A 14407-nucleotide genomic window follows, 5' to 3' on the forward strand; every position below is an offset into this window, starting at 1 on the left:
CTCTTATACCTTCTTGGTTCAGAGAGGGAAAGCCACCCAGGTACAAGAAAGCTATTCTATCAGCAGTAGGCTTGATGAGTGTGGCCCTGGACCTCCAGGACCCCTAGGCACAGCCACTTTCAGAGCCCTGTGTCTCAGTTTCCCCTTACCAGTTGTGAAGTTGAACAGAGTCTAAGCTATTTTCAGAGCCCTGTGTCTGTGAAGTTATGAAGTTGAACAGAGTCCATGTGTCCCTCCAAATTCTCTACACTGATGAGACTAATATGACTTATAGAATGGTTTGAGAACCAGCTAGTTAGTAGATTTCTACCATCCTCCTTCAACTCAGCCTTCTCTCTCAAGTTTCTATAATACTTCTGATGCAAAACAAGAACTAGGCACTCTTGAGATTGCTTCTCAGAGAAACACCTCTCCCAGAACTGGACCTAAAGCAGGATGGCTTCATGAACACATGGTCTGTGCATAAGGCTCCATGCTCAGCAGGGTCGTATGCCTGGCTTAATGCTCTGAAGTCATGGTGTTAAGACTAACAGAGCAAGGAGTTCTCCACTTCCCATTGCACTGAGCCCGTGAATGATGTGGCTGGTCCTGCCAACAAACCTCCAAACAGGTTATGAAGCTTTCTCGTATCCACAGATGATTTGGATAAGGCAAAGGGGATCTGTCCTCCCTCTTCCAAAACATGAAGGCCTAGATACAACCGGAGTGGGAGACAGGATGCTGCACTGTGTAGAGCATGCCCCTTAGTTGGTGCTGCATGCAATCCTGTGCCTTGCAGACCTTGTACAAAGTCTCTCACCTGAAGAAGCCAGGTTTCCTTACCTGGAAGGTAGACAATTAATTCTCTCAGCTTGTTTCAAGATGAGCCATGCCCTCATACTCCAAAATACAAAGGAGTGACCAGGGGCCCCGAAGACTTCTGTAGCCCTAATGATATTCACTCAGCCAAAGGGGAACTTCGTAAGTTAATGAACAGGCAGGTACAAAGGATATCAGCAGGGCTATATCTAAGGATGTTATATTCTTTCCTAGCCTTTCTTCTTTTCTTCTCTCCTTTCCTCCCTCCCCTTAAGGGGCAGACAAAATGGTCACCAAAAACCAGTAAGAGAAAACATACTTCTTTCAGGATATTAAGCAAGGGGTAGGCTAACTGATTCTGCTTGGACTATATCCCCACTTCTGAACCAATCACAATCACCACAGTGATAGGGCACGTGCCCCCACTGGTGACCAAAGACAGGAGAATGTGACTACCAAGCCCAAGGTGATCAATGAGGGAAGAGACAATTTCCCCAAAGAATAGCAATGCCAGGCGGATTGAAGCTACCTATCCCCTAAGCTGTGTGTGGTTAACTGTTCATTTTCAATGACATTAACAATTATGAATGAAGGGAGAATGGAGTCAGGGTGGTTTGTGTAGTATCACTTAAGCCAGCCTTCCCTGGAGGAACTAAATCATAACTTACATATGTGTTGCCTCATGGAAGTAAGGAAAAGCAAAGAACTGAACCATGTTCAAAACTACTAGCTGCACGATTGCAATTTATCTCATAATCCTTAAATATTTAATATAAGGATACAGGTGGACCCGTTGCAACAATGAGAAGTACAAGTTGTCATGTCAAAAACGAACTTTACAACTTTGGTGGGGGGGAGAGGATTGGGGGGGGGCGGGGGGAGGATGGGAAGGGATGGGAAGGGTAAACAAAGGAGAGGCTGCAATGCTTGATAAGAAATGTACTCATTATCTTGCCCATGTAATTGTAACCCCTCTGTACAGTATTTTCACAATAAAAAAAAAAGAAATGATTTAAGTAAAAACAAGGTAGGCGAATGGAAAGAAAAATAATGTACAAATAATAATATTGATATGAATAACTGACACATTAACATATGTGTTATTCCAAAGACTAAAGTACTGAAAGAAAAAAAGATTAAAGCACTGGACATAGGCCAGTATGTAAACTGGGTGTTTCTCCTCTATGAGCACTGGAAGCCAACAGCTACACTTTGGTTGGTTCATATAGTATCTCTGACAAGCTAAATAAATTTCTGCCTTGTCTGAATGGCAAAGATCCAAGCCAGGGTCACACTGTGAAAGCAGGGAACCAGCCCTTGAGGACATTGGCCTACTGTATTAGGCTCTGGTTTAGAAATAGACCCACAAAGATGGGGATGACATGAAAATCACCTTTCACAGATTTGGCCAGGCCAATTGTCCTTGGGAACAGAAGAAACTATTCTACTGTGGTTACCCAAGGCCAGCAGGCTCCAAGGAGTACCAGCCATCTCTCTGGGGCCAGAGCCTCCCCAGCTGATTTCCACACTCACCCACATACAAAGTGACAGCCAGTCCTTTGTTGGTCTGCCTGCTTAGTCTTCCAATTAGCCACCAATTAGAAAGAGATAATTTAAGCATGACTGTATTATCTATTCACCTTTTGGATTATTTCTTCCAGGCCAAAGAAAAAAGTCATCAGGGTTTTGATGCGGATCGAGATGCCAAAAAACTGTATAAAGCCTGCAAAGGAATGGGTATGGAAAAACATTTCACTTGCTAAGTTATTTTTGAAGTTGATTAAACTTGATTTCATGATCAGCTTATTAGATGCATTCCAAGTCTGACCCATTGATACTCAAGAGCTCTTTATTCCAAGTCCCAAAGTTATCATCAGATCTTATTATCTGGAGCAATAACATAACAGAAGCTAGATTTTTGTGACATTTAATTTGACTTTGCAGTGAGGGAAATTTCCTGAGAAGTACAGTTCCTACTGTCCTTATCTAAATTCTCAGACCCCTTTTAGGAAAGATGGTGGGGGAGTGAGTGTGATGTGAGTGGGGGTGGGTGATGATGAGTGGGTGAAAACTCCATCTAGAACTAAATCAAATGAGGGCAAAGAAGTGGCCAAGGTCAGTCATCCAAGGTCAAAACTGGAAAAAAAAAACCATAATCTATGACCATGAGTGGAGCCCTGGGCAAGAGATCATCAGGACCATGGTGGAATAAGGCAGATAGTGCCTTTTAATTACAAATATAGGACCAAGGTGGGAAGGTGGCTCAGTGGTCGAGTGCTTGCCTCACATGCATGAGGCCCTGGGTTAGATTCCTCAGCACCACATAAGCAGAAAAAGCCAGAAGATCTGAAGATCTGAGCTGAAGATCTGAGGGACAGTGCCCAGGCCCAGAGTTCAGGCCCCAAAACCAACAACAACAACAAAAATTATATGTACAGATATATGACCAAGTATGGCACAATGCCTGTTGTCCCTAACACTAGAGAGGTGGACACTGGAGGATCTCATTTCAAAGCCAGATCAGGCAAAAAGGAAGTAAGATTTTATCTTACTTCAAAACCATGCCAGGTGCTAGTAGCTTACACCTGTAATCCTAGCCTCTCGGGAGGCTGAGATCTGAGGATCACAGTTTGAAGCCATCCTGGGACAAAAGCAAAGTCTGTGAGACTCTGACCTCCAGTTAACTTCCAAAAACCCTGAAGTAGAGCTGTGGCGCAAGTGGTAGAGGGCCTTTAGCACAAAAGCTCAGGCCCTGAGTTCAAGCTTCAACCCCCCCCCCCCCCACACACACACATACACACACACAGATGTGGTAGCAAATACTTGTAGGATCTCTGAGTCTGAGGCCACCCCTGGGGAAAAAGGAGAGACATTATTTGGGAAAAACAAAACAACAGGCCATAGCAAAAAGATCTTGAGCACAATCAAGTGGCAGAGTACTTGCCTAGCAAACATGAGGCCACATAAGGCCCTAAGCACAACCCCTAGGAGCATTATAAAAAATAAAATAAAGTTTAAAAGAAAAAGAAAAAGAAAAATGGACCTGGAATCCAAGGAGACAACTGAGGAAGTAAGGTTCTAAATCTCAGAGTCAGAAGGAGGAAGAACCCAAACCACAGGTCAAAGAATTTACCTTGAACTGGAGGAAGGAGGGAAAAAGCAGATTGCGAGCTGAGCAGACAGATAGACCCATAGGTGTTGCTGGAGAAGAACTTAAAGGTGTTCTTCCTGGTAGCCTGCCATTGCTCAGTGAGTGGGAGGTGAGGTTGCTGCTGGAGATTGGTTTGACAATGGGGATGAAGCTGATGTGGAAGGGGAAATATTGAGGAAAATGCTGACTTCCCCTGAGAGCCCCTTTTGTTAGGGAGACAATGGTTTCTCATGGCTGCAACACACTTATTTTATCCCCTAGTCTGGAAGTAGGCTATGAGAACAGCAAGTGAGGGTAATTGAGGGGACCTGGAGGCCAAGGAACAGGTTAATCACGTTTCCTGGATCTTCTATTTTAATTTATTGAGAAACTTTCAAGTTTTTAGGTACTTTATATGTAAAATCTTACAAAGGTCTTATTCTCTTTTTGTCCTCATGAAAACCTATTTTTCAGATATGGAAATTAAGGTTCAGACAAGTTAACTAATTTCTCCAAGTCACAAAGTCAGTTAATGAAGAACACAGATTGATCCCATTCCTGTCACTTACTCTAAATACCTCAACTTTAGGGGCTACACAGCTGCTGTACAGAGGGGTGGAAATGAGCCTGGGATGGTATTGCCCACTGCCACTATCAGCTGAGAAAAGCCATTGGGGGTCCCCCGGGTATTCTATTGAAAAACTCATGGAATTATTCATACACCTCACATTTCAACCTTTTACAGTGTGTAATTCCATGAGTTTTAGTATATGCACCGAATGGTGCAACCATCCCTACGAGTTCCAGAACATTTTCATCACCTCTAAAAAAAAAAATCCCCAAACCTTTTAGCAGTCCCTCCATCCACTACCCTCCTGCCTCCAGCCCCAGGTAATCACTACCTATCTCTAAGGGTTTGTCTGCTCTGCTTACTTCATATAAACAGAACCATACAATTTGTGGCCTTTTATATCTGGCTGCTTTTACCTTGACATGATGTTTCTGCATAAATAAGCATTGGATTTTTACTTAGAAGGATATTAGTAGAGCTTCACTTTCCTAGGAACAGATGCTACAGTAAAATAAATACACCCATCAATTATGACTCTAGAGAAAAACTAAGATCCACAATGCAAATTCTAAGTAGATGTATCTTGTTTCCATATGAGGAATAGTCTGCCTTGACCAAGAACCAAAGTCCCAAAGGAGTTAAATCTGCTAGGAGATTTTCTGCTGGCAGAGGGATTTCTGCATTTTAAATATCCTAGAGTAAATCAGATATAGAGGAGAGGGAAAGAGAGAGGGAGAAGGGAAGGAAATGACAAGGGAGAGGAAAAATTAGAGGGAGAAGGGCTGGGAAGGAGCACACACCGGCAGTGAAAGGAAATGAACAGTTGCTTGGTTTGAGGGGTCATCAGAGGAACATTCAGAAATGTCTCCCCTCCTTGCCCACAGCCTCTGGTGCCTAATCTTGAATTGGGAAGTGAGCTGTTGGAGGCTGGCTTTTCGTTAAAGTGACAGGGTGCTTATGACGGAGTTTGGCTCAGTAGCTGTGGAGTCCCAGGGACTCTCCAAGCAGGCCAAGTGGGAAACTTTGTGGCAGCAATGCCACTTCCTGTGCCGCTCTCCAGAGCACTGTAGTTAAAAACACACCAGTTGAACCTATTCTGGATATCAGAATCACAGTGTTTTCCTTTCAGTTTTTTAATGTGGCCACAAAGTGGCCACCGGTTTCTTCTTGTTGTCATTGTTTTTTAATGTTTGTTTATTTGTTTGTTTTGGGTGCTGGTACTGGGGCTTGGTACTGTCCTTTAACTTTTTCACTCAAGGCTAGCCCTCTATTGCTTGAGCCACACCTCCACGTGCAACTTTGTTGGTTAATTATGATCCTTAGCAGTCCCCTAAATTGCTAGGATTACAGGCACGAGCCACCTGCATTGGCCCAACAGTGTTGGTTTCTGCATAGACCGCTTGCTGTATTCCCAGTGCCAAACTGGATTCACATATCCGTCATCCTGTTTAGTCCTCTTACAACACTTAGATGACAATCCAAGGTTAAATGTCTTTCAGAGGTTAAATATCTCTCCCAAGGTCATAGAGTTGCAGGTCATGAAAGTTGAACCATTGGGAACTAGGGTCCATCCAAAGATCTCTGATTTAGCTGATTGGCCTAGAATCCTACCCTCTATGGGTAAGTACAAATGGATGCAGAATGGTACTGTTGGCAACATTTGTCTCTAAGACTGTGCCAAAACACACCTAGGACTGTGGGCAGCTGCCATTCACAGATTCTGCCTCAGAACCTCTGGGGAACTTGGCTTTACTGATACTGTGACTTCAGATTTCAGAACTGTGAAAAAAGAAGCTATTGTGTGTAGCCACCAGGGTTGTGATCATTGATACAGCCGTCTCAGGAAATGAATCCAGAGAGCAAGGAAAGGCCATGATGGACACAGGCAGTCAAGATCCTCCCTGCTCGTGACTTCATTGGCATTTTCTGTGCCTCTACTTCCAAGGAGAAATGAGGAACAGGGTGCCAGTGGTATGGGTTTAGACAATGACCCTTGAACGGGGACCATAGCCTCCTGGGTTCAGCCAGGCCTATGGAGGGACAAGCCACACCTCTGTCACTGCCTCAGACTGTTTATTTGGCCCTGTGGTTTCTGCCCAGTGAAAACATCACCACTGGGTAGCCTCTTAGAAAATTGCTAGGGAAGCAAACCACAGAGGCCCCAAGCACTTCCCAGGCTGGAGATCACTCAGCTCTGACCTCTACTATGTAATTACTTCCCAGCCTCTAACGCACAGCCGGGCTTGAGGGTCTTTCTTGTCTCCATTTGAGAGTCTTTCCCAGAACCACTAGGGACTGGCCCCAGTGCCTCAAACCATTGTAAAATGTTTACAGGAACTTGGTCACCAGTACACATTGCTGATGTGCACTGCTGATGTGTTGTGAAATGCAGAATGAGGTCACCTTTCAGCAAATGGCTTCTTGATGAGATAGCAGAAACCACCCCCAAGGTCAACTTGAGACCTGCACTCTAAGGGCTTGTGAGAAATCATGGTGTCATTGTCACATCCTGCCCACACTTTCGGGTTGCTGACTAGCCATTCCAAGACCACTAGGTCCTCTGGTCTCTCTTGTCTAAAAACATTCTAGGAAGAAAAGTCTAGAAAAGAAAAGTCTTTTTCAGTGTTTTGGTTTAAAAAAAAATTAACTCAGTTTCCCTGATTACCCAGATGTGAGTAATACACATTGTATTATAACGCATGATGCATGTTGCATCAGAGTAGTGAGAGTGTACTGTTGATCCTTGCTGCATACAGGTCATCTGAGTATCACATCCAACTCAGGAATGCAGACGAGATTCCATCATAGTGGAATAGAAACTTTCCGTTCATTCCTTTGTACACATATCTATGTATATGTATGTATATGTGTGTGTATTCATTAATTCAATACATTCCCCAACAAATATTGGGAGCCTTCTATGTAGATGTGGCAGCAGACAAACACCTGCTCCTGTGGAGCTTGCAGTGTGTTGTGGCAGAGCCATCAAGAACAGACTACCTAAGGAATATAGAGGGAGGGCTTTTTGGCCTCGTTGTCTAGCCTGGTTAGTTGAGTCCTGAATCAGGAATGGAAAAGAAGTTGAAGATCAGAGATAAACGTGCCCTGGGTAGAAAGAATGGCTGTGGCAAAGACCCGCTGGTGAGCAGGGAAGTGCACTTGCTCTAGGAGCGGCAAGTCAATTCTGGAATGGATGGACAGGAACTTGTAAGAGACGTGCAGGGAGGAAAACTAGAAGGTACTGCGCAAAGTCCTATCAGCTCCCCTGAAGAGTCAAGACTCTATGCTACGTTGGAAGAACCCATGTGGAAAGGTTGGAAGCAGGAGGCTAATGGAGATGGAGTGCAGGACATCAGGAAGCCAGAATGAATCCCAGATTCCAATCTAGCCACTGTACCTCACGGCGGCAGGAAGGCTTCTTGCATGGATGTAAGTGTCACCCCTAGACCTGAGGTGCTTGGTCCCCGGATGTGGACAAGGTAGCCCAATGGCAAGAGATTCTGTTGAACTGTGAGGGGAAGGTTCAAGTGATATTAATGAGGAAAGGAAATGTTTTTAAGGTAAGATTTCTGGCATTCTGAGACTTAAAACTCAAGCACAGAAAAAGTAATAGGATTCATGTTACATAGCTCCCAGGAGGGTGGAGGGAATGGAGAGAAACAACAGCATTGGAATCTAACCAGAATGAGTGGGGCAATTAACCCTTGCTACTTTGTAAGTTAGCTCATCCTAGAATTTTCTCTTTCTCCAATTGGAATCAAACAACTGGGTCTTCTCTGGACTAAAGATGTAGGAATCATCCTTGAGATGAAGTGCGACAGAAATCTAATGTTTCTACCAGAGCCAGAACACAGCTTTCTAACCCCTGGGCAATGCCTCTCCTAAATCCACACTGCGTCTTTCCAAAGGATGGTTTGGAGGGCTAAGGTCAGAGTCCTATTCAGGCTAAAATATTAAAGCAAAATCAAGTGATCCTACCTGAAAAATAACTAAAAGAAAAAAGAGCTTGAGGCGTGGCTCAAGAGGTACGGCACCTTTCTAGCAAACATGAAGCCCTGAATTCAAATGCCAGTATCACCAAATATATACATACATATATATATACACATAACTGTATTTCAGATTATATAATATTCATATATACTAGACACTATATTATATATTATATGCATAATCATGTATCATACATACATTACACATTAAATTATACATATAATCATACATATAATAGTATATGGTATAATTATACATAGCATATATTATGTGTATATGTTGTATTGTATTCTATCTCATATATTCCTATTGTATAGTAGATAGTGTATATAATATATATGATACACATACTACTTATGTGTAATATATAATGTAATGTATATTATATTAATATGCATATTATATAATATATATGGTATCTATAGTTATATATAGTATGTATATCATATTATATTATATATACATATATACATACACACAGTTTTCTACATAAGACACTAAAGCTAGAGTGTCTATTCGGTCCCACTAGGGCCTCTGACCTCCTTTAAACTAGAGATATGGCTTCCTCAGAGTTGTTCTTCAGCATCTTGTCTCTTGTTCACTGTAGTTTTGTTTCTTTCCTTCACTTTAGGAACTGATGAAGCAGCCATTATTGAAGTCTTATCGAGCAGGACATCAGAGCAGAGGCAGCAAATAAAGCAGAAGTACAAGGCCAAGTATGGCAAGGTGATTGCAGGGTCCTCAAGCCGTGGTCTTGGCCTTCTCACTTCCTCTACAGTCCCCAAACAGCAGAGAACATCTTGAAAACTAGAGCCGAGCTAGTCCAGGAGAAAAACCTAAATCCCCATTTACAACTTGGAATTGACTTCAGAAAAAACTGAAATTGCTTTGCTAACTTCATAGCCTATAAAATCAAAACTCTTTAAGTCATTCTTTTGATGGCATGTTTCTATTAAAAAATGGCCCTTAGACATTTTTTTCCACTCAGTTTGGGCTAATTCCCCATAATAACATATAGATGGCCCAGTGGTACAAAAATCAGGGCTTTATACAGGAACTTTTAAATTATTCAATCATCATTGTAAGTCACTTATTCTTCATAAATTCTTGGTATTGGAAACTTGACAAAGCACCTTTTATTTCCTTTAGCATTACCCATTTTTCCTTTACATTTCTTTGCATTTTTGTTTATATTTCCTTCCTTTTCTTTAATTCTTTTTGCTCTAGATAATGTCATTATGGGAAGCCTTCAGGTACGTTCTCGGTTCTTCATTAATAATAATGAATACAATGTTGACTTTTTCTTAATGCCAGTAGAATGGTCCTTATGCAAAGTGAACATTAGTCATTATGCCTTGGATCTCATCCATATTTATAAAACCTTTATGGTTTCAATCACTATTTGGAGAGATAAAGATCATAAAAATATAAACAGAAGGGAGAGTTGCTTACTTATTTGCCATTGGTCAGCTAACAACGTGTGTGTGTGTGTGTGTGTGTGTGTGTGTGTGCATACACACACACACACACATACATAAATGTACTAAAGCTTGAACTCAGGATCTAGGCTCTGTCTCTTAGCTTTCTCACTCAAGACTGGTGCTCTACAACTTAAGCCACAGGTCTACCTCCAGATTTTTGATGATTAATTGGAGATAGGAGTCTCACGGACTTTCCTGCCTGAGCTGGTTTCAAACTGCAAACCTCAAATCTCAACCTCCTGAGCAGAGGTTACAGACATGATCCACCAGAACCCAGCTGGCCATAAACCTCTTTCAGCTTCAGTGTCTTCACATACAGAATGAAGATGGTCACTTACATCCTCTATTTGGTCATTAGGATCAAATAATAATGCAAGAACACATCATAGAGGAAAATGATAGTAGCTAAGATTGCTTCCAATGTACAGATAAGGAAGTAAATCTTATATGTATAAATGACTGAAGTAAAATCATACATGTACTTTAAAAAAAAAACCGAACCTAGCGAACTCGTCTGTCTCCAAAGGCAGTGTCCATTCTTAAAGGACCCAGTGCCACAGTGGAGCTATTTCCTTATATACAAAATGCCTGAATGGCTATGATTTTGGAGTTTTTCTTCTCTCCTAACAAACAGACTTGTCAATGTCATTGTTTATGAAAATAAATGAGTCTCCAGATCAACCACATTGAACTTGAACTAAGTAGAGTTTTCATCCTGTCCACACACCTAACTCTAGCCACTCCTTCCCCAATTAATATGTCTATCTCCACTAATATGGAAATATTAGATGCCAAGACATCTTAAATTATAGTCTGAAATTCAGTAAGTCAGGGCTGAGTATGTCAGCTGTAAAGAAAAGCAACACAGTCTGGTACAATACATGGTGATCCCTCCTGCCTTGCTAGCTCCCAGATGGGCTTCAAAGAGCTAAGACCACCAAAGAGTTGCTCCTAAAGCTGGAGGATGTCACAGATGATCAAATCTAAGTTCCCATGACATGAACTCCAATAAGAACCATTCAAGGTAACACTGCCAGTTAGTGGGATGAAAGCCAAGGTAACCTGAGCCCATGCCTTTACCCCCCGAAGAACATAAACCTCCCAAGATTTGTTCTCATGCTTGTGGATTATAAGAGCAGGCAGCTGGCATTTCTCTTCTCTGCAGGTCTACATAATGCCCATCTGACTTGGCAAAAATAGATTTCCAATTCTCAGGTGGATCTACACCACAGTCTTGAGCAATGCCCTATCTTACCTTACTTTACCTTATCTTCACAGGATGTGATATCACATGAGACAGAAGCCATGAGACAGAAGAAAAATTTTACATCTTTCTTTTTTTTGAGGGGGGGGGCACTTGGACTATGGCATTTACTAGGCAAGTGAGCTATCTCTTGAGCCATGTCTCCAGCTCCTTTGTGCATTAGTTTAGGGTAGGGTTTTTATTTATTCCCAGGCCAACCTGGGATGCAATCGTCCTACTGGTGATTCCCCATGTCACTGGGAAGGATAGCGATGTACTACCATGCCAACCCATATTGATTCCCCCTTAGCTGAGATAACAGGCTGGAACCATCCACCCACTGGTTGAGATGCTGTCTTACAAACTTCATTTTGCCCAGGCTACCTCAAACCTCAATCACTCAGCCTCCACCTCCCAATACAGGCTTGAGCTACTGGGACCAGTTATTACATTTCTAAGATGCCAGGCCCCATATGTAACTTGTGGGCAGGGATGGGAGGGGAAAACTGGGAGAATGAAAAGGAAGGGGTGACATTATTTTAAAAAGCAATAAGAAATGTACTTATTACCAGACTTAGGAATTACAATCCCTCTGTACAACACTTCAATGATAACAATACAATTATATTTTAACAGCCAGGTACTGGTAGCTCACACCTGTAATCATAGCTGCTCAGGAGGATGAGATCTGAGGATCACAGTTCAAAGTCAGCCCAGGCAGGAAATTCTATGCAACTCCTATCTCCAATTAACTACCAAAAAGCCAGAAATGGAGTTGTAGCTCATGTGATAGAGTGCTAGCCTTGAGCAAATAGGTCTCATGGACAGTGCCCAGGGCCTGAGTTCAAAAAGTCCAGAACCAGAATATTAAAATATATATATATTTTGAAAAAGATGGCAGGTTCCAGGCTCTTGCACAAGATCAGAGGCTCATCTGAAAAACAATTGATTTATCTCCTCTAAGAAAATTCCCTGCAGTGTGAGATAATACACACATAAATATAATAATATCTAAGTATGTATTACATATTATATAATATATTGTAGATATATTATACATATTACATATTATGTATTTATATAAATATTATTAGTTTTATATACTATATAATATATAATATATTATAGATATATTATATGTAATATATCATATTATGTGTATTTGTATAAGTATATAATAGTATTTATTATACTGTATAATTATATGCTATGCATAATATACAAATATATGCAAATATCTATAGTTTATATTTTAATATTGTATAGCATAAATATAATCATATGCAAATTATGATTTACATAATATATAAATATTATACATGACATATTAATATATAAATATTGCATATAATATATGTAATAATATATCATATAACATATATTATGTAATATATACCCCAGCATATATTATGTATCTTATATAATAGAAAGCATCTAGTTAGCATTTATATGCCACACAGTGTGCTCATTGTTTATATGGATACTATCATTTAATTCTCCCAATCACCATAGGAGGTAACCCTGTTCTTCCTGTTCTCTAGAGAAGAAAATGAACTATTGGTAAAATTACTTTCCCAGGTCTCAATGTCCCTAGTTTCTGTCTCCTGTTGCTGAGTAGCTAGTCCCTGCCCTTGCTTTAATTTGGGTCTCTGAGATGCTGGCCAGGCTGCAGGTCTCCTATCTGACCCACCCTGGCTTTCAATTAACACGAAGGTCCTCCATTGAAGCTGGGCAAGTAATAATGCAGATGTCTATTACAGAAACTCATCAGAGGGAGAAAGGTGTAATGAGAGGGTGCTCCCAGAAAAGATAAAGGCAGAAAAACCCTACTAAAATCAGGGAGATTTCATGAACTTCTTCTTGTGTGAGTCCTTTCTCACACATAGTCCTTTCAGGATATATCGAGATAACCAAACTGACTACATCTGATTAGACCAATTCATGCAGCAAATGACCAGATTCCTCTGGTCCTGTGTTTCAGAGTTCTCTAGCTAAATGTTTGAATGGCAAATCAAGCATTTCAGAGGTTCAGTAAATGGATACAATACCAAAATATCTCTTGCCTGGTTTGCAGGGCTTTCTTGAGGATCCACTGAGAAAAGTTCTGTGACCTCCAAAAATGTTCTATAAATGATATTCTGACTCCAACCCAGAACAGGAAAGTTTCCCTGCCTCTTGGCCAGCCGTGGGGATGGTGGGAGGTCATGGCGCTCACTGCTCATTAGAACAGGTGCTTCTGTCTTGCATCATTCCATGTGTGTCCACCTTGAGCCCATGTAGTGTTGGCAGACACCTGTCCCTCTCTTCCTAGGTCACTCCTGCTCAGTCTCCCATGTTTTCTATAGGACCTGGAAGATGTGCTCAAGAGTGAACTGAGTGGAAACTTTGAGAAGGCAGCCCTGGCTCTTCTGGACCATCCCAATGAGTATGCTGCCCGGCAGCTACAGAAGGCTATAAAGGGCATGGGCACAGATGAGGCCGTGCTCATTGAGATCCTGTGCACAAGAAGCAATAAGGTCAGTGCCCCATGAGCCCTCATACCAGGCCCTGAGGTCCAGTCCACTCACCCAGTAGAAAGAAAGCTACTCCATGCATTCTGCCCATGGTGAGCAGAAGTTGGGCAGAAATGTGCCTCCTTGACCTATGCAAGACAGACGTGTCTTCCAGAGGTCCATCTTTGTACTACCACTGGCTTGATACGTTCAGATCCTTCCAGAAGAGCTCTGTCAATCTAGGCATTTTTTCCTAACTGATGCCATTTTCTGTGCAGAAAGGGTAATTCTACTTGCCCTCTCTCACCAGACTCTGTGGCTCTTCTGCATGAATAATGTAACGAGTAGCCCAAGCATGTGGAGTTGGTATTAGTGTCTCACTGGTGGCTATTACCTAACATACAGTACAAAAAGTCTATAATGAGGCAGAGAAGTAGGTGGTGCCAGGGACCCCAGCAAACACCCCAGTGGCTTCCAGCACTGTCTGCATGACTATATGTCTTTCTATCAGCAGACTCCAAACCCTTGTTCCTTGGCCACATGCCAACCTGAAAAGAGCTCTGTTAAGACCCAGTAAAAGCCCATGTGTCTTCAGGGAGACCATAGAATTCAACAAGAGTGAACAGGGTCCACAATTCATCAATAGGAAGTCCTCCTTCTTCTATAACCACCCATCACAGCTGAGAGAGGAGGTCTGGG

General features: G+C 41.9%; 1 protein-coding gene across 1 annotated transcript in view; it reads left to right on the forward strand.

Moving 5' to 3' along the window:
- Positions 1 to 14407, forward strand: part of Anxa13 (annexin A13) — a 48840-nt gene that overhangs the window by 17823 nt on the left and 16610 nt on the right. Inside the window, exons 2-4 of the mRNA XM_042673114.1 lie at positions 2460 to 2535; positions 9124 to 9218; positions 13562 to 13732. Coding sequence (XP_042529048.1) covers positions 2460 to 2535; positions 9124 to 9218; positions 13562 to 13732 — 342 coding nt within the window. The remainder of the gene's footprint in view (positions 1 to 2459; positions 2536 to 9123; positions 9219 to 13561; positions 13733 to 14407) is intronic.

This window comes from Dipodomys spectabilis, unplaced genomic scaffold (genome assembly GCF_019054845.1).
Source record: "Dipodomys spectabilis isolate Male_0828 unplaced genomic scaffold, ASM1905484v1 ptg000783l, whole genome shotgun sequence".
NCBI classification, from domain to species: domain Eukaryota; kingdom Metazoa; phylum Chordata; class Mammalia; order Rodentia; family Heteromyidae; genus Dipodomys; species Dipodomys spectabilis.